We start from the raw sequence: 21,646 nt of genomic DNA, 5'->3' as shown, positions 1-21,646 counted from the left end.
TAAGGTGATGTAACCCTCTGGCGGCCATATTGGAAGTCCACAGCTCTTGGGCAACATGGCTGAGAACAACTGACTGCATTTCTCAATACACGGTTAATTTCTGTGCTGTTTTTGACTGGGAACTGATCAATTCACCACTGATACATATGATCGATTTTGTGTCAGACCTGTCAACTCTTCCAGGGTTTCTCCTGTATTTTCACCCACCTCTCCCGCCGTGCTCCCATTTGGGAATTTTCCCCCTAAATCTCCCGTATTTTCCTTTTTTTTTTTTTTTTTACAGTTATACAGAGAGAGAGAGAGGGGGGGGGGGGGTGAGTGAACGAGAGAGAGAGAGAATTGAATTGAATTGAAAAGAGGTGAGTGAGCGAGAGAGAGAGAGTGAGTGAGTGAGAGAGAGAGAGAGAGAGAGTGAGGGAGAGAGAGAGAGAGAGAGTGAGTGAGGGAGAGAGAGAGAGAGAGAGTGAGTGAGCGATGCCTCCACCCCTCGCGAACGGAGCGTCAGTTGAGCCGATCAGCGCGATCAGACGGCAGTAAAACGTAACAAAGTGGAAAGGAATTCTTCCAAAAAAACGAAAAGGTGGGGCAGAGAAATTGAGGGACAAAAAAAGCAGCCCGTGAAGCTCAGGCATCAAAATACACAAAAATTACTGACCTTCTCAGTAGTGCAAGCACCAACAGCTCAGTTCCTCTCTCTACATGTCCATCCCTTTACTCCACCTTTTAATTGTTTATAGTTTGTTATTAGACAACGTTATAGTTTATTAGAATTTATTGTTACCTGGTGTTGGTTAATTTAAATTCATTACCTCCTTGGCAGAGGTAATGAACCTGCTGCTGGTTTGTTCAGCTTAACTGAGCTGACTCTTCTCAAGCTACAACTCGGAGTGTTTTGGAGTAGAGACTAGGACTAAAGACAAGACCGTTTACTGTGTCACAGTAACCTACATTTGGAAACAAATCCACCTTATCCGATTTACTTTAACTTCTAACATTACATCTTTTTTTATTACATCTTTAACTTAGCCTGTAACATTACAAACATCTTTTTCAGGTATCTCTTTTTCTAGCTAGGCAAAGTTAGATGTAACTTATGTGCAGTTACTTTGTCAATGGACCTCCATGATGGAGCCAGATGTGGTTAACACGAGATTTGTGACGCAACTGCAAAACCTCAATAGGCAATTTACTTCTAGAAACTGGTTTTACAAGAACCTGAGTGGATTTAAGGATGGAAGCTGGGTTGTTGAGAAAGCCCAGATTATGCTAATGTTGGACAACAGAAGGAAAACGCTTAACAGTGGAGGGTTTTGATCTATGGACCTCTGGGTTATGAGCCCACTGCGTGCATCAAGTACAGCACTGTTCCCATGCTGCTTTGTTGATTTATTGTTTACTTAAGGAGAAAGCTTATAACTCCTGCTGTCTCCTGCTGTGTGTGTGTGTGTGTGTGTGTGTGTGCTCTCACAAAGATATAGGTCTTGCAAAAAATCAATCTCATCCTCTCCAATCAGGGCAAGGAATGGGAAGTGAATGAGTAACATCCTGCCCTCCATCAAGCTGCCCTTGAGCAAAGCACATACACATGGCATACAACACTGTTTGTACTGGGCAGCTCCCAGGGGTGAATATGTATGAATGTGGAGCAGGGTGAGCATGCTTTATGAGTAAACTTTTCCTGGATAAATAAATGTTTAAAAAAAACCCCAGCTAAGCAGTCTTTACCAATCAGTGTAACAGTGGTGGACAGAAGTAATTTTGGTTTTGGTTCTTGGTTCTCTTGGTTTGGACCCGGTGAAGGCTGCAGTACTAAAGCTGTGCTTATTTGTGTGCATTTTATTGCGTAAATAATAATTCTAAATATTTGCCAAATATTTGTTTGTGCTTTTCTGGGGGGGGGGGGGACTGGCTTTACGTGGTTAAAATATGGTGGATTTTTATAATTTAACATTTAGCAGTGCTGTCAATATTGTAGCTGTGGTGAGCCGCCACCGCTAAATACATACAGGGGAAACTCCGGCCTGCGCTGTCTCCTTTCCCCCGGTCTCAGGCTGTTTTTTCATCTTCTCATGGCAAATGAAGACTTCTGTTCCAAAATGCTGTGTGTCCATTTTGAAAACAGGAAAAGCATTACGTTAAATTCAGCACTCAGTATCTCTGAAATATAGACAGTCGAGTAAGTGTAACTTCATTTAAAATGGTGAATATCTCATGGTGGAAATTAAACTCTTCAAATGTTGCAGGCCCAACTGATTTCAAGTTAATGTTGGAAAAATAACAAATTTATTAAAGTTGCACTCACCAGTTTCAATTCAATTCAATTCAATTGGTTTGCAGACAGGGTTTCGCACAAAAACACACAACACATCACTACATCATATACGATACATACAAAATTTGTTGAGAAGGGGGAGGGGGTTCAAACGCTGCAAACTAAATCCTTCCTAACTAAAACTAAATCCTTCCTGATTGGAAGGAATTAAGTGGCCAATCAGGACCAAGTCCAAGTCTGAAAAATAAAGTTTTGTGTGAGTCAGCAGTAAGAAAACACATAGATGCTCCTTTATTTCAACATTGTTTGAATGGAGTTTGTCAAATTATCTTGTTAAGCTGCAGGAGGTTCACGTTTGTTTATCATTTGTCTTCCAGGTTTGATTTTCAGACAAAATAGCACATGAACTCAACGCTGTTTAGCAGCCACTTGGAAGTCCTGGATGTCGGACTTTCCCATCAGCATATGAACACACAGTGAAACAACCTGTAAGATTGATGGGTTTTTGGAAATACAAAAACTTGAATATAACCACTGGAACAAAATCACATTTTGTCAATGTCCAAAAATGATTGTATGAATTCCTATAGTCGGGCCTCTTTAAAGTAGGTTGCTGCATCAGTAGCAGCAGCAGCAGAGAACTCATTGACGCCAGTGTGACTAAATTAGTTTAAGTCTCAGTCTGGTTTTGAGTAAAATATACTGGATTAGACACAGACAAATATTAACATGTGCAAAGGTTTGGTTGTATTTTGGACCACCTGGACCGGCAGTCACATTGGCCTTGAAGACGCGGCGTCTCGTTGACGCCAGCGTGACCATAGAGTGTGACTGAGCTGATCACACAGTCCAGCTTTGACTGATGTGCACATATTAGACATGGACAAATATTAACAGGCTCAAAGTCTGGTTGTATTTTGCAAATTTGAGGAGAAGCGGTCCAGAAAATATCTGGTCAACCGTCAGAGAGAAAGAAAGAAGAGTCTGTTGTGTACTTCGAGGAAACTGTTGTGTGTGTGTGTGTGTGTGTGTGTGTGTGTGTGTGTGTAGCCTATGTGTGTATGTGAGTGTGCATGCATGCATGCAAGTGTGAGAATGTGTGTGTGTCTGTGTGTGCATGTTTGTGTATCTGTGTGTCTGTGCAATTGTGTCTGTCTGTGCACAGTATGTGTGTCTGTTTCTGTGACTCTGGATGAATGTGTGAGCTGTGAGCGAGTAGGTGGATAGCTGTATGTGTGAATGTGTGTGTGTGTGTGTGTGTGTGTGTGTGAGAGAGAGAGAGAGAATCTGTTGGTGTGTTTTTGCGTCTTGCCTGTCTGGTCGTCGTATCTTTCAAATCTGCAGTTGAAAAAACGTGGGTGGAAATGGCATCGGTGCTTTCTGTATGTGTCCGTGTGTGTGTGTGTGTGTGTGTGTGTGTGTGTGTGTGTGTGTGTGTGTGTGTGTAGGGAGTAGGGCCAGCAGCAAAAGAGAACAGTGAGTTTGTATGTCATGTGTGTGTTGCCTACATGTATATGTATGTGGTTTTAACGGATGGGGGAGGGGCTGAAATGATTGGCAGACAGAGTGATGTGTAGGATTTTTTTGGGGGGGGGATTTTTTGGGAATAGCAGGAGGAGGAGTTGGTTTATGGGGGGGGGGGGGGGGGAGAACAAACAGTTTAGTTCTGCTCTGGTTAGCAAACACAGCAGGCTGCGTCCTCCAAATCCAGAAATAAGAACCAGAAGAGGAGAGAGGAAAATAAAAAAAAGGGAGGATGGAGAGATGGGTGGAAAAAAGAGAGAAAGTAAAGGGATGGATGAATTAAAGAAATGAAGGGAAGGGGAAGAGGGAGGGATTTATGGAAAGAAAAGAAACAACGAAGGATGGAAGGAAAAGAGGACGGAATGAAAAATTGGAGGAAAAAGGGGGATGAAGAGATGAATGAATGGAGGAGAAGAGGAATAGAGGGATGAAGGGAAGGAAAAGAAGAGGGAATGATGAATGGATGAAAAGAAAAAAGAAGATAGAGGAGTAGACGGATGGAAAAGAGGGATAGAGGGATGATTGCCTTGAAATAGTGGATGCTTGACAGAAACGGGGGACAAAGAAATGGTTGAATGAATGGAGTAAAAGAGGGATGGAGGGAAAGAAAATAGAGGAACAGAAGGATGGAAAGTGAAATAGATAGATGAGAGATGAATGGAAGTGGAACGAGGGATGGATGGAAGAAAAAGAGGGATGGAGAGATGGATGACTGGAAAGTAAAGCATGTGTGGACAGAAAAGAAGGTGAAAGGAAGAGGAATGGAAAAAAGGATGGAGGGAAAGGAAAGAGAAAATGGATAGGTGAAGGGGAAAATAGTGATATAGTGAGGGATGGGAGGGGAGGAAAGGGTGAATGAGCAGATTGCTGCATCCATCTGGTATCCACAAATATAATAAGACGCTCCCAGTGTGAATCTGTGGAACTGTAGGGATATAAAGCAGAACATTAGTGGGAAAAACTGAGCAGACTCTCCTCCCTCCCTGGAGAAATAAATAAAGACTCTTTCTCCGACAAGCATCTCCAGTGCAACCCGGTCTCACGGCAGTTCCTGAAATAGTCACGAAATTTAATCTATTGATTCGTGTACATGGATGCGATTTTTCCATTTTTTTTTCGTGACACTCAGCACGACTTTCAAACTAATGTATTTCAATTGGAAGTATCTTTCGTGCCTGCAACACGTTTTTGTTTTTGTCAGGTGGGACTCAGGAAGTAGAGTGACATTGAAATAAAACGGTGGCCAGTCAGGGTGCTGTGGTGGTGGATGGGCGTATACGTTTGCCTTCGATGCCGACAACCGGGGTTCGATTCCCAGTGTGTTCAAAGTACATTTTAACCGTAAGCCACAACGTTTTTCTTATTTAACCGTGACCAAACCATTTCTCTAACCTTAACCAAGTTGTTTTAGTTGTCTAACCATAACCGTAACACAAGTCGTTTTATTTGACAAAACTTACATTTTCAAATTCGTGGTGGAGGAACATAATTCAGGTCGTGGTGGAGGCACGCTTTTTAGATCGTGTTCATTTCACGAAAAAAATTGCAAAATTGTGTCCATGTACACAAATCAATAGATTAGATAGATTTGTGACTATTTCACAAGCTGCCGTGAGACTGTGTTGTCCAGTGTTAGCTGACGCCATCTTGTTAGCTTCATGGAGTAGCTGCATTAGATTTTTCCCTGTCTGCGTGCTTTTGCTCATTTCTGCCATCTTATAATTTCTCTTTAAAGCTGCACTAAGCAATTTTCCGACCACTAGAGGGTGACAGAAACCACAACACATTTGTAAATAAGGCACAGCAAAACTACTGGACTACGGAGGCCCCTAAGGACAAATCGCGCATGAAGGCTAATAGCTAAGCTATGTGTACCTACAGACCTTTGTGACCGGTTACCAGTCTCACTTTGCCAGATTACATGTCCCACAATGACAAGTGAAGAGGCAGGTAGCAAGTTTACTAGTTTAACAAGTTTAATTGGGGGGGTTTAAATGGGAGGGGGTTAGTGCAGCTTTTAAACAGCGAGGGAGGAGACAAGCTAACCTGACGCGCCAGGGGTTTAGTTACTCTTTAAGGTTTGGGTTAAGGTTATGGTTAGGCAAGTAAAACAATTTGGTTAAGGTTTGGGAAAGGCTTTGGTCATGGTGAAATAAGCCAACGAACCACCCTTACTTTTCACTGCGGTACTTCAATGTCACACTATTTTCCTTTTGTAGTCGTGTCTCCTTCACTCAACTGTTTCGTGCTGAGAAACATTTTTAAAACTTTACATGCCACCAACACGTAATTTGGTGTTAACAAGTCGTGTTCATTTCAAGTTATTCTGTGAGATCAGGTTGTGGCATTCTTGGATTTGCCAAAGATTTTAAAAAAGTGTTTTATGAAGATTGTATCACACCATATACAGCTCAATACTATCAAGTACCAAGCATGGTGCTCCCTCTCTCCCCTACCCATGAATTTTTAAAGGTATGTGTAGCATTTTAGCATCAATAAATCATTGCTGCATTTATTTTGAGACATGAGTATAATTACTGTAAACAAATGATACCATCGCTGAGAAGATTGTCAGGCTCTAGCGGCCTCCATTGTTTCTCCACCTGGTGGATTTGGAGGGAGATCTGCTGGATCGCTTTACGGCACAAAACAGGAAGAGGTTCTGTTCTTCCAGAGCAAACGGAGCTAAAGCTTTCAGAGTTTCTCAAGATGGCGGATGGAGGAAGGAGTGAAACGATGGAAAAATCACTTTCAACATATTTATTCTCTTCAGTAAAACCAAAGACGACAGGGAGGGATACGTCGCATCATGCTCTTTGCATGCTCTTTGCAAGGGTTTATGGGACATGTGGTCTTAATTTTGAGAAACACAGTACTACTCATGAGAGATAGGGGCTATCAATCCTCTCCACCATGGTCTCATTTGATTATGGTAATTATACCAAGGTATCACAATTAATTTGACAATATATGTGTCATAAGGAAGGCCTGTCAGACATATGTATAAGCCACATGTATAAGAAACCAGGGCACACACACTCGTTGCCAGATGTGCGGCAAACAGCATCCTTATGAAACAAGCTCCAAGGCCAGAGTCTGTTCTCATTACCAGCTATCAGTAACAGAGCAAGCTTAATGAGACCAGATATGATTTCATCTGCATGTATAGAGATATAGGCCACAGAATGACCCCAGGTCAGCTGTTACACATTTACCCAGACTGGCTGTATCCTGTTCGTTCCAGGAGGCAGCGGTGCTTCACACACAGCGGATACTGTGCTTCTCAGGATTGTGAATAGGCATGAATGATCTAGAGTAACTGTACATTCACACTGCAGGCAGCTTGGTTGATGGGTGCTAAAAACCTTTGAACAGGCAAACCATGTATTATATATTCAATAAATTCACTTCAGAGCTTACCGCCGATCCCAACACCGGATACAACCGTTCTCCAAGTATTGTTTTTGAGAGGATTATTCCTGCAGTCTTTCAAATAAAACTTGTAGAGAACTGAGGAGTTTTGAATGGCTGGAATCAACTTCTCGCCCACTTTGCACTTGCCAGGAGCACTATTGTTCATGAAACAAAATCACATTGGTGGGGAAACAAGGAAGCATGGACATCTGAAAAAAAGAAATATGGGAAAAGTTCAGCCATGCCCGACAAGCTTGTTGACATCCACAGATCAGCCGACTTTCCCCTGGTCGCTCAGCTCTATTGGATGAATTGGATGTATGGACTTACAGTTTACTTGAAGTGAGAACGCATGGAAGGTTATGAATGAATGAATGAATGAATGAATGAATTATGAGCTGTGGCAAAGATGTACCCTGTAAACATCTAGAAATTAAGTCCCTTGTCATCTTTCTTGTGACTCACATGTATCCAAACATTCATTTAACTAACTCGATTATGTGTTCAACTTTATCATTCAGTTGTTTATTCACTCACTTAACCATTACTTTAAATGAAAAGTACTAACACGTTGCTATTGAAATATCAAAATGGAAATGTTTTTTTCCCACATTATAAATGCTTGTTAAGGAAAGCAGCATTGAAAACAATCAGAAACATTCCTTTATCCCTAACCATTTTTTGTTTGTATGTTAATTGATCAGTAATGACTAGACAGGGGAGGTGTGTGTGTGTGTGTGTGTGTGTTTGTGTATGTGTGTGTGTGTGCACGATTGTCTCCTGGGCGGCTTGATGTGAGTTTTCGGGTCAATAAATCAATGGTGTTGTCGAGCGTTTATATGCAAAGTGCTGGATGACCTTTTGTATGTGTGTGAGTATGTAAGTATGGATGCAGGCCTAGATGCTTTTCTCTGGGTGCATTTCTCTCTCTGCCAGAGGGTGTTTTTAAACAATGACTTGTACGTCATTTACTGGGTTTATGAGTACATTATACATTTAATGGGTCTCTTACAACAGAGTGCAACAACCTTAAACTCTGCGATTACCGATTACTTCCGCATCAACTCTGGATCGTGTCACCTACAGAAGTTCTCTGATGACTCCTCCACTGTCGGCTGCATCACGGAGGACAATGAGGAGGAATACAGTGAGCTGGTAGAGAGCTTTGCAGGTTGGTGTGACAACAACCACATCCAGCTCAACATCACGAAGACCAAGGGGCTGGTGGTGGACTTCAGAAGGAGCAGGAAGCCCCCAGAAAACCCTGTCACCATCCAGGAGGAGGAGGTGGAGATGGTGAACTCCTATCGGTTCCTAGGAGTGCAGCTCAGCAATAAACTGGACTGGTCGGACAACACTGAGGCTCTCTACAGGAAGTAAGTAAGTAACTTTATTTATATAGCACCATTCGAGAGCAGAGACGTCACAAAGTGCTTCACAGGGGAAATAAAGCATAAACATACATACAGACATAAAACACAATAAAAACAAAAGTAAATAGAAAATTATACAAAGGCAAGTCCAAACAAATGGGTCTTGAGCTGCTTTTTAAAGGTGTCCACAGATCATAAGTCCAGAGGGAGAGAGTTCCAAAGTTTAGGAGCCACAACCTCAAAAGCACAGTCTCCTTTAGTTTTTAGCCTAGATCAAGGAACAGCCAGCAAACCCTGATCAGAGGACCTTAGAGACCTGCTGGTGACATAGGGCTGCAGTAGATCTCTAATGTAGGCAGGTGCCTGACCATGCAGAGCTCTATAGGTGATCCAATTCAAAGGACGTTGAATTTGATTCTGAATTTGATGGGGAGCCAGTGAAGAGCAATCATAATCGGTGTCAGGAAAGGAAGGAAAGGACAGAGCAGGCTGTACTTCCTGAGGAGACTCAGGTCCTTCAACGTGTGCAACAGGCTGCTACAGATGTTCTACCAGTCTGTAGCAGCCAGTCTCTTCTTTGCTGTGATGTGCTGGGGAGGCCGCATCAAGGTAGAGGAAGCCAGCAGACTGAACAAGCTGGTGAAGAAGGCTGGCTCTGTTGTTGGAGTCAAACTGGACAGTCTGGAGGCAGTGGCAGAGAGGAGGATGAGGGGAAAGATCAACGCCATCCTGGAGAACCCCTCTCACCCTCTCTACAGGCTCACAGGCTCCTCCCCCCAGGCTGCAGGACAGAGCGGCTCAGGCGTTCCTTTGTGCCGGCGGCCATTGGACTGTTCAACAACATCAGCGACCCCGGTGCCAGTCAGTCATACCTCCTGACCCCCCCCCCCCAACACACACTCAGACCTGGACTTGGACCCTAGCCCCTCAGAGCCCCCCCCTCCTCCCCTTCCCTCATCCGCACTAATGACTAAACTCCTGATTATATACAGAATATATACGCATTTATTATTATTATTATTATTTGCATTTTTGCACTGTCTCCATAGTCTCTATATTATGTACATTACCTCTATTGTTTTATACCTCTCCTTTTTTATTATCTTATTGTACTTTCTGTACTTGCTTTCCTTGGTACTGTCTGCCGGTTGCTGCTGTGGCACCTGAATTTCCCCAAGGGGATTAATAAGGTGCTATCCTATCTTATCCTAATTCCCACGGTGGCCATTTTGACTTGCCAGACGGATGGGAAACCACAGAAGAGCACGTGTTGTGGACCAAGTTGTACAAATGTCGGGAATTGAACAAACATTTATTGTTTCTCTGATTCCACATTGAAAACCATATTAGCAAGAAATAGATCTGAAGAATCTGGATGGATACAGGTTCACATTTTAAGGTAATATATTTGGCCCGTGATAGTTAGCTATCTAGCCCAGGTAGCAAGCTAGTGGCTACCCAGCTAGTAGGCCAAGCTAGCTAACTTTCCTGCTACATTCACATTATACGGTTATATTTGGCCCAATAGACTAGATTCTTGTAGCTGACTAGCTAGCTTACCTGCTAAATTCAAGCAGTCGTAGTTGTTCCTGAGATTGCAAGCTAATTTTATAAAGGTCTATCTGAAGTCCTTATGTGTTGAAGTAACGTTCAATTTATATATATGCAAATATTCTGGGTAGAGTTTCCCACCTCAGAGTGTCAGGTCAAAATGGCCGGTATGGGAATAAGGTAAATTACTGATTCAGCTCAGTTGGTTACTCTTTTCCTTACTGACTTGCTCTCTCACTCAAAGCCACAGCACACTGACACTAGATATAACAAAATATTTCTGTCCCCAGAATTATCATGTGTGATAGAGAGGCGCTACATAAAGCAATAAGAGCCAGGGACAAAGGGGAGAAAGTGTTTGTTTTCATATTGCAGCAGCATTTTCAGTGTAAGCGGAGGAGAGATATGGCAGGAGGGGATGAGGGATGTAATGAGTGTTTGTTATGCTCAGGGCGGCAAATCACAGCCATTATTCCCTCAGAGATGCAGAGGCGGGGGGCACTTTATGTTTTGTGAACAGGAAGGGATTATATGGCCCTAATCTGCATGTTGATGAGCGCTGTCGCCTATTTAATATTACTGAGGCGGCCGGCCCGGCCTGTCACAACAACAGCAGCACGTGGCCCTATAGCCCATCGTAGCTAGGAGGCATTAACCCCAAAATACAGGAATACGCCATGCTGCCAGTCAGAATTAGGCAGAGGTAGGGGTGGAGTGTGTGTATGTGTGTGCGGTTTGGTGTGTGTGTGTGTGTGTGTGTAGGGACAGGAGTGGGTGGGGGTTCCTGTGTGTGTGTGTGTGTGTGTGTGTGTGTGTTAGAGGGGAATCCTTCTCAAACTGAACCTGACTCAGATGGCCGCGGGGCAGATCCAGCCTGAGTTGAATTGGCTGTTTTTGGCTAGCCGATGTCTGGAAGTAGAGGATCAGAATAACTGGGAGGTGTGTGAGTGTGTGTGTGTGTGTGTGTGTGGTTGGGGAGTGGGGGGGGGGGGGGGGGTGCAGTTAAGGTCACGGTTGTCCTATTTTACAGAAGACCCCCAACCATCAGCTCAAGTTGTGTTTATCTTTATACCAGGTGTGTCAGTGTGTCCTGTGATACCGATGCCAACAAGACACATTCTTGTACATTTAGGCTGCGTTCACACTGCAGGTGAAGTGTCCTAATTCAGATTTTTCCCTCACATGTAACACAGATCTGATGTTTTCTAGTCAGCGTGAACACCAAAAAGCTCCATGGAGTCACATTTTCTCAATTCTGAACTGGATCACATGGACGAAATTAGATCCTGAGACATACAGCCTACATCAAAACAAAGAGAGAGAACAAACAAATGTGACGTCTTTTGTTTTTGTTACTCAGCTCACACGTGTCTTTCAACATCGCGGTCAGTTCATACTGATGTCAGATATGGGTTACACCCGAGAATCCCACTACTATAATTGGAGAGCGGTTTGTGTGTTTGTGTGTCCCACCATGGAGGAGAGGAGAGGAGGAAACAAGGACAGGAGAGGAGAGGAGAGGAGAGGAGGAGACAAGGAGGGGAGAGGAGATAAGAGGAGAAGAGGAGACAAGGAGAGGAGAGGGGAGAGGAGGGGGGGATGAGAGGAGACAATGAGAGGAGAGGAGGAGACAAGGAGAGGAGAGGAGGAGACAAGGACAGGAGAGGAGGAGACAAGGAGAGGAGAGGAGGAGACAAGGACAGGAGAGGAGACAAGGAGAGGGGAGAGGAGAGGAGCCAAGGAGAGAGGAGAGGAGGAGAGGAGACAAGGAGAGGAGAGGAGACAAAGAGAGGAGAGGAGGAGACAAGGAGAGGAGAAGAGGAGAGGAGGAGGTTATAAATTCTAGCAGATATAAACAGTCATCCAAACAAATCAGACATGCACATCAAGCTGGACTTGCGTGTGAAGGCCTGCAGTGTGAACGTAGCCTTATTGTACAAAGCGATTCTTGTGTGTCTTTGAAGGAGAAAGAGAAAGAGAGAGAGAGAAAGAGAGGTAGAGGGAAAGACAAAGAGAGCGAGCTGATAGGAGGAGGGAAACTCTAACTCATTGAAAGTCTTCTGGGAGTATTTCTGGCCTTTATTCAGCCCCGACCTCTGCTGAGTAAAACATTTCTCCTCCAGCTCCGACTCAGAGCGGGACCTTATATTATTTAGACGGCAGACACCGAAATGTCCTCTTGACCTACTTTTCACAATCCACTGAGCACATTTTCTATTCTGCTAAACATTTTGTTTTAAAATTAGACACACGCAAAGAGTCTCTCGCTCTGCCGCTGCTTTCACACACACACACGCACACACACACACACACACACACACAATTGCTTACTGGCTCACTTACATATTAACACAAGCCTTGGCATAAACAGACACAAGCGTGCACACACACATACACACACACACACACACACCCCAAAATACCCTCCTGTTGCCCGGCCCCCCTCTCTCTCTCTCTCTCTCTCTCTTCCTTTATGCTTTTTTTGTGTGGAAGAATGCCCGCGACCCCCACCACCATCATTACCCCGGGGCCCTTGGGCATTCATCACCGAGTGCAACCCCCCCCCCCCTCCCCATTTCCCCCCCCCCCACCCCCAACACCCCCCCCCAGCCCCTCCTCTCCTCTATTGTTTGTTTCTCTGTGTCTCTCTATCACACCGTTAACCAAAACAGGTTGTTTTGACAGTATCAAACACTACATTTTTTTCAGTAATCTCAAACAGCCACAGCCTCATCCGTGCGTGTGCTGGCATGTGCACACACACACACACACACACACACACACACACACACACACATACACACAGTCATGGGAAGTTCAGCTCCTCCAAAATAAACCCATCTCCCTTTGGAAAAAAAAAAAAAAAAACAACGCCCGGAGTGTGCACTCCTATTGAGATCCAACACTCTCTGTTGAATAGCAAATTACTGAAAGGAGGAGGGGAAAGCCTTGGGAAAGGGAGGGGGGGGGGGGAGGAGGAGGAGGAGGGGAAAAGTGTTGGGGAAGGGCGAGAGGAAGGAAGACAAGGAGAAGGTAGGAGGAAGGAAAAAGTCTCGGGAAAAGGATGGATGGAGGAGGAGGAAGGAAAAAGTCTTAATAAAGGGAAGGAGGGATGGAGGTGGAAGACAGATAAAGTCTCGGGGAAAGGAGGGATGGAGGAGGAAGAGAAGTAAGGAAGGAAAAAGTCTCTGGAAACAGACAGAGGGAGCGAGGAAGAGAAAGGAGGGAGAAAAAAAAGTCTTAGGAAAGGGAGAGAGGAAGAGGAGGGAAACATCTTGGGAAAGGGAAGGAGGGAGAGATGGGGAAACTTCTTGGGATAACAAAGTCAGAAAGGAGTGAGGAAGAATTGAGTGAATAGGAAGAGAAGGAGGGAAACATCTTGGGAAAGGTAGGGAGGAGGACAAAAAGTCTTGGGAAAAGTGAGGAGGAGGTGAGGGAAAAGTCTTGGAGAATTGACAGAAGAAGAGGAGCAGGAACGCAACTTCTTGGGAAAGGAAAACAGGGAGAGAGGATGGAAACGTCTTGGGAAAGATAGGGAGGAGGACAAAAAGTCTTAGGAAACAGAGCGAGGAAAAAGGTCTTGGGGAAAAAGGAGGGAGTGAGGGAGGAAGAGAAGGAGGAGATGGAGGGAAAAAGTCTTGGGAAAGGAAAACAGGGAGAGAAGAGGGGATGTGAAAAGGAGAGAGGAAGGGAAAAGTCTTTGGGAAATTGACAGAAAAGGAGGAGAACGGACGGAAAAAGTTTTCGGAAAGGGAAGGAAGGAGAGAGGAGGAGGAGGAGGGAAACGTCTTGGGAAAGGGAGGGGGGAGGAGGAGGAAGGGGGAGGGGGGAGGAGGAGGAGGGGGGACAGCAACAATCCTTTCTCCCTTCCCAGATGATGAGAAGGCTGCCGAGCGCGCTGCTGCACTCCGCCGTGCGTTTTCCTCCCCAAACACCGCCTGCACCGCCAAGCGCCCGCACCGCGCCGATCCAAACCCAAACGCCCCCCCACCCCCACCTACCCACCCACCGTCTCCGACCGCTGCTCTGAGGCAATGGAGCCGTAACCGACCGCACTTGTGCTTTAATTGAACCGAGCGGGGTTGAAACGGCAGCGAGGAGATACGAGGAGACCGAGCGGCTATGGAGGAGCAGCGCAGGGAGGCTGGAGTCTAGACGCGGATAACACGCAAACCAAGAGAGTCCGGATTACTGTCCACGTTGTTGAACATTAGTATTATTATTATTATTATTATTATTAGAACAGGGATTTTTTTTCTCGTCTTTGGTTCAGGCTATCGTTGCAAGGATGCAGGGAAAGGAGGCGAGGTTTTGCACGGGATGCTGGAGACTAACGCTGCTGTCGTGCGTCCTGGCGCTGCACTTGATCCCGCTGTCTGTCCACGGTAAGACACTACACTGTCCTTTCAGTCTGCACTTTATTCATGCAAAAAAAAAAAAAAAATCCACATTTATTCCTCGGATTTTTTGGGGGGGGCTGAAACAGCATGCTCCCTCTCTCTCTCTCAATGGGCTGAGGAGCACAGCAGTGGTGCCTGAACACACTCCCACAGGGCAGGCAGGCAGAAAGCAGGTCAGTGAGGCTCGGATTGTAGGTTAGGAAGCACTTTACACTCGGATACTATTAATGTTGCTTGGTAATATTGGTGACATTCTTCCAAACGCCTCTGATTCCTCTGAGCGCTTTCGAGATGCTGCAAACAGACTGGGCCAAATTGAATTTTGGAGAGCCTGACATAAGAAAAGATATAGGTAATGCTATATGACACATTTTGGAAGTATACTATACAAATATCATAGGGATATCATAGGAATGTTATAGTGATACCATATGAGATACAAATGACATATAGTAAGATAAGGTCACTATTGAGCACCACACACGATATGTTCCTGCAGGACTATTATAGAGATGCCATAGGAGACAGAAAATGCCATAAAGCAAAATTAGGTCACTGTAACTCACTATTGGGCAAAACAGACACTATAAATCCCTATAGGAATATTATAGGAATGCTGTAGAGATAGCATAGGAAATAAAAATACAATATAGTACGATAAGGACACTGTGAGCTCACTATTGAACACCACAGACACACTAAGTCCCTATAGGAACATTATAGAGATACCATAGGAGATACATAGAAGATAAGGTCGCTGTGGCTCAATATTGAGCACCACACAGTATAAAACCCTATAGGAAAATTATAGGAATACTATAGAGATGCAATAAGAGATAAAGATACAATATAGTGAAATAAGATCACTATTGAGCACCACAGACATACATTAGTCTCTATAGGAATATTATAGGGGCAATATAGTGATGCTATAGGAGATAAAAAAAAAATGTCATTAATGCAAAATCAGGTCAGTAGAAGCTCACTATTGAGTATCACAGACACACTATAAGCCCCTATAGGAATATTATTGAGATTTTTAGTGTGTGTGTGTGTATGTGCCAGTCTCCCAGCACTGACCCAGTATCCCAGTCCTGATGGTGATACTGGGGTACTGCAGTAAACTGGATCCCCAGAGGCTTGCTGGCAATACACGGCGACACAAAGGCGAGGATTAGGGCCGGGGGTCCTGATGAATTATTCATGAGGAGATCTGGACGGACATTCTGATACACACAGAGGAGAAAAAAAGAGAAGGAAAAAAAAAAAACGAGTAAACACATAAAAAAAAAAGCCTCGGAGGGTTTTCACTCGCTCTCTCTGCCTTTGTCTGGGAGAGTCGTTGCTGCAGAGCGGCTACATTACTGTCAGATTAATATTGTAGGAGCGTCCACAGGATGAAATCAGTCTGGCGTTATAATCTAATATAATCTGTCCGATTTTTTTTTTTTTTTTTTTTTTGTATTCACTGGCTGAAATTCATGGGTGTCATTCAGTCGGCTGTTGCAAGGTGAAGCACTGGTCAAGTCTATATATAATGAGTCCAAATGTGATTTTTCTGGGAGCAAAAAAAAATCGCCAGAAATCTATTTGGAAGCCGAATCTAAAAGAAGAAAATCACACATCAGGGCAGCATCCAGGACCAGTGTGAGCAAAATCCAACAATTTATCACCTTGACCCAGTAATAATATCTTGTCAGTCATCAGGCTTTGCTCCACTTGTCCCCAGAAATGTAGTGGATATAAGTGGGTTTTGGTGTTTTTTTGGTGGTAAGTGATATCAGCTGCAGGGAAGATGCTCTGCCTCAGGTTCAGTCAATTGACGCCCTTGCTGCATGCGATTATTTGCCATTAGGTTTTATTAGATTTCATGAGATGCCCAAAGACTCTAAGATATATGATCAATCTACTTCCTATGCAGCGGTGTGATTTACCCACAGGCTCTAACAGGAATATGAGAGCAAAAATGTTTATAGTCTGCTGGGATGTTGCACCTTAGTTCCCTTAAAGAAGTATAATTATCTATAGTACAAAAGACAGTATTTTGGGCATGATGTGATGACCTAGTGGTTAGTGCGGGCTGCTGGCTGTGTAGTCTGATCTGCTGAAGGGCCCTTGAGCAAGACACTTCACTCCCCACATGCTCCCTGCACCCCAATTACAGGGGGGTAAAAGGAGAATTTCCCTCCTGGGGGATCAATAGAGTATGTCAAAATAATAAATAAAAAACCTCAAGGTCGTCATAAAACCCATCGTTCTGCACCTGCGACGCACCATCAGGCCCTGAAAGAATATTACTGTCATTTTTCATTATGGGGGGCATTTGTGTCATTTCTATCTCAGTTCTGTCTCAGGTGGATATTATAGCAAAAAGCGGTTGGCAGATCTGGTGCAGACTAGTGCTGAAATAACTAGTCGATTACTTGATTAGTCGATAATCGATTAATTGTTTTAGTCATTTATCAAGTAGAAATACTTGCTGGTTGCGGCTTCACAAACACTAAGATTTGCTGCTTTTCTCCGTTTCATATCATTATATAATGAATTTGGGGTTTTTTTTTGGCTGCTGGTCAGACTAAGGAAGGAATTTGAAGAATCACTTTGTGGTCTGGTGACTTGTGATGGGCATTTGTCATGTTGAGTGAGTAAATGATTAATTGAGAAAATCAGCAGATTAATTGATAATGAAAATAATCGTAAGCTGCAGCCCTAGTGCAGACGCATCAAAATCAACCTTGGACTAACACCCGCCCACACACACACACACACACACACACACACACACACACACACATTTTCTCACTCCCCCAGTGTGTGTTGGAGGCTGTGAATGCCAAGAACCGGCTTCTCTCACTGACAGCAGCCCGTCAGGATGCCTGATTTCCTGTCGGCTTTTCCTCCGGTGGCCATTTGCAACACTCCTCCTCCTATCTGTGGTTAATACAGACGATATGCCGGCCGGCGTCTCCCCCCCCCCCCCCTCCTCCTCCTCCCCCTCCCCCTCCTCCTCCCCCTCCCCCATGCACGGTTGGCGGTGGCTGTAAGGTGGTGGATGGGCGATGGACGGAGTAATGGTGGCCAAGTCTTCTTCACGCTCCCAAAACCCACATGCAGAGCCTCTCGTCTCCTCTTCTTCTCTCCTCTCCTCTTTCTTCTCCTCTGCCTTCATCTTCCTCCTTCTCTCTCTCTCTCTCTCTCTCTCCTTCCCTCTGGCCTGCTGACACATATCTGCTAGCTGACAGATTATCTTTGATGTGCAGTGAGTTAATCTTCAAGCCAAATCCCCCCCAACCCAGCCTTTTTATAACAGTTTAAGGAGGGAAAACACACACACACACACACACACACAAATCAACAGTCATAAAATTGATGTCGTCCATAGCTCTGGTTAGTGGAGACCGATGGTTCTGCTCTCTTTTTCTCTCTGTCTCTCTCTCTCTCTCTCTCTCTCTCCCTCTCCTCTGTGTCCATGGAAACGGCAGCCGGTGATGCCGGTGGAGAGAACAGTGTGTTCATATCGCCTCCATGATGTGTTCGCACTTCGAATTTCATTAAGCTCAAAATGTGATTTCGATGTTGGCACACGCTGATACCTCTTGCCAAAATGTCCAGTCAGTGGCCCTCCTCCCACGGACCGTGTGCGTGTGTGTGTGTGTGTGTGTGTGTGTGTGTGTGGTGAAAGCCATTGCCAATGGGTGTAGTCCATCATTACCAGCTCTGATTCATGTATGATATAATTATTTGTACTGGTGTATTCATTATTTCTGCATAATGATTTCATAGTTAACCGCGTAGTGCTACATGGGAACTTCAGCGGTTGATTTTCAGCAGATGTTACTGTTGGCTGGGCAAACATCTAGTCTGAATGCACTGTAGAGAAATGTTGTATTGAAACTCATGTGTCACCTCAGCAGAACATATACAATTGTCTCGATATTAGTTTGGAGTCAGCTTCCACCATCAGCTGCCTCTGGATTTTTTTTTTGTCTCCTTGAAAATAGCAAAATTGTTTCATGAGAAGTTCAACAGAGAGCGTAGAAAGAGACATTATTTTAGTCGCAGCATCATGTGGTATGTGATGATGTGTGACGTTTTGGACTGTGCTTTCCAAAAGGAAGCAAGCGAGTGGCTGTTGTTTTTGTCGGGTGAAAACCTCACACATTTTGGTGATTTTCATGTTTTACCTGAAACTGAAGGATTACATGGTTCCTAGATAGATCCAGAAAGAATCCCCTACAAACCCCTCTGGATAAAGTCAAAAATGCACGGTGGTTTAAGCGAAGAAACGTTGACGTTTTGGAGATGCAAGGTTCTCACCTGACCACAGCGATATGGATACCCAGAGCAGCCAAAATTGATGGCTGACCGTTCATGAGCTCGCATGGGGGTGCTATTGCTGAAAAGTGAGACTCTGAGGTGAAATATTGCTTCAGCAGAAGCCTGTTACTTACTGTTTGGAGAGAAATTACCAGTAACATGCCTCCATGTTAGAAGAGTGACAGCAATAAGAAAGACTGTAACGTTCATTCCTGACACAACAGAACCGTTTCAGTATTATAACGGTAATTCCTCTGGGATATGAGAATCAGAATCACTTTACTCACCAAGCACAGACATTAACATGTCCAGGTGGGATTGGTGCGGACACATATTGTCAATTTACATGGTATAACAGTATATACCAATCAGTGTTACTCAGATTGTACTCAGATTGCTTTTTTGTGGTAACTCATAACTTAATTCGTTAGCTTTTCAATGATTGTAATCCATCATTAGTTACTAGTTGAAATTAGAATATTGTTACTTTTATGTTTCTTTCATAGTGTTTCATTTTTGTTCGCACAAATAAAAAAAACAGTAGAAAAAACATGAAAAAATGATCATGTGTGATAGAGAAAGGGAAAAAAAATGAAATATAAATAGCTGCTGAGGAGGGAAGTAGAGGTTTTTTTTAGAAAGTAGAATAAGATGTGAAGGAGGAGGATGTGATTCGGGGAGTAGAGGGGGAACACGGAGAGTTTTTTGAAGACATGAACTTTCCTGCAGAGATAAGTGGAGAGGTGAGCGGTCCTGTGAATATTGCATGGCACCGACACTGTGCGGGTGACGGGTTCGACTCCCACCGGAGCCGCCCCGCGTTAAAAAATGTATACACCGAGGATAAAAGCACCGAATTCTCCATTTTCTGAAAGATGGGGAGTCACAAAGATGGAGAGAATATTTTGTTGCAGCACTAAATGGGGATCCATGGCAGACTATTATGTGCCTCATCCTAGATAAATCTGTTTGTTGGGAAGTGAAGTGATCCTAATCTCGTCTGTAATATCCTCCCACCTGGATCTGCCCGCAGGCCAACATTAGCATACGTAGGTGGCCACAGGCTTGACCCCACCAGCTGCCGGCTTCTCTGCCTGTTAATGTGTTTGTGCGTCCAGACGTACGTGTGTGTGTGTGTGTGTGTGTGTGTGTGTGTGTGCAGCTCTGTGGAAGTGTGTGTGTGTGCATGATGTGGTCTTTGTTTTTTATATCATATTTTGAGATCTAAATGTTCTCAAACAACACTCATAAATTCTAAATTCTCATAAAATTTCATGAAATGAGCAGAAACGCAGATTATGTGTTGTGGACACGAATGATGTGAAGATTACGTTCCACCATGATGTGGATAGAGAGCCTAAGCCCCTCCCCTTCCGGTGGACCACTTTGGGACCTTATTTCAGAAAAAATATGTAGGGTAGTCAATGGCAAGAGACAAATAATTGTTTGATCCTGTTTGAATTGTGCCATGAATTACACATATGATGTTTTGTCAATTTAAAAGATAATTTTGCAAGTCAAGAAAGTTGCAGTTTGTCGTAAAACTGTTGAAGTATAAGAATGTGAAAATACGTAATTAGAAAGACTACACACCCAAAAGTGGCATAAGTGATGTCATAACTTTCTCTCTCCACAAGCTCCCCAGAGCCGCTGAAGCTCAGTCCCTCTCAGATAGCAGCAGTATTATACACAACCTGGAAGGTAGACGGTAAGAACGGATTTAAACTGGGTTAGGATAGTTTTAGTACAGTGGGGGCTAACGTTAACGCCATGCCTGTGTGTTTCCTATGTTTCCTTCCATGTTGGTGTCGGTGAGACAAGAGATGTAGTTCACTGAGCCGTTTCACACAAATCTAAACGTTATTACTGTTTTATGACAAACTGCCACTTTCTTGACTTGCAAAATTATCTTTTAAATTGACAAAACATCATATGTGTAATTCATGGCACAATTCAAACGGGATCAAACAATTATTTGTCTCTCACCGTTGACTACCCTACATATTTTTTCCGAAATAAGGTCCCATGGTGGTCCACTGGAAGGGGACTCGGGCTCTCTATTATGTGACAGAAGCACAAATTGGATTAATCGGGCGTGTTCATCACGTGAAAAGGTTAGCTAACACTTAAGGCAAGTAAAACCACTTTAGTTAAGGTTAGGGTTAGATTTAGGCTAGGACTAAATCTTTGGTTAAGGTCAGGATTATGTAAAAAATTATATTTATATTAGCTATGGAAGCCCTTGAGGCCCTGGCACACTCTCACATACCTGGGAACAGAAGCATCAACCACAGTGTATATTCAGTAAAGCGACACCATTTTGTCTACCTGGTGTCTAGCTCCCATTAATCTCTTGGAGTCTTTAGCACAATTTGCATGGTGATTCATAGCGGTCTGGCCACAAGCCTATCCACCGGCAGTTAATTCGGACAGATAACTGTCCGACAAATCTGATTGGATGGTCGATGTAGGCGGGACAGATCTACTTATGACGCCATTACAGAGTGACAGCAACTACTGAAAAAGCAGCGCCGGCAAAGAAAGGGGAGCGTATCTATGTTCCCAGGGTCCTATGTTCCCCAGATTTATATGGCACATAATGGGAACATGACAAAGGGTCCTATGTTCCCAAGGTCCTATGTTTAACCCTAACCCTAACTAACCATATTAAGTGAATACAGAGCTGGGGAACATCTTTTTCAGGTTCCCATTATGTGCTATATAGAGATGGGGAACATAGGACCCTGGGAACATAGGCCCCTGGGAACATAGGACCTTGGGAACATAGGACCCTG

The 21,646-nt window shown here is 44.0% G+C and overlaps 1 protein-coding gene across 1 annotated transcript in view; it reads left to right on the top strand.

Annotated features, from left to right (window-relative positions):
- The first annotated feature begins 14,422 nt into the window (after positions 1–14,422).
- Positions 14,423–21,646, top strand: part of cspg5a (chondroitin sulfate proteoglycan 5a) — a 57,728-nt gene continuing 50,504 nt past the window's right edge. Inside the window, exon 1 of the mRNA XM_071524931.1 lies at positions 14,423–14,519. Within this exon, the coding sequence (XP_071381032.1) occupies positions 14,423–14,519 (97 nt within the window). The remainder of the gene's footprint in view (positions 14,520–21,646) is intronic.

Source organism: Centroberyx affinis, unplaced genomic scaffold (genome assembly GCF_046629955.1).
Source record: "Centroberyx affinis isolate AG114_WGS23_722 - 3 ecotype Tasmania unplaced genomic scaffold, CSIRO-AGI_Caff_v1 ptg001249l_1, whole genome shotgun sequence".
Lineage (NCBI taxonomy): Eukaryota > Metazoa > Chordata > Actinopteri > Beryciformes > Berycidae > Centroberyx > Centroberyx affinis.
The sequence above is the reverse complement of the archived record's forward strand: the minus strand, read 5'-3'. Positions and strand labels throughout refer to the sequence as shown.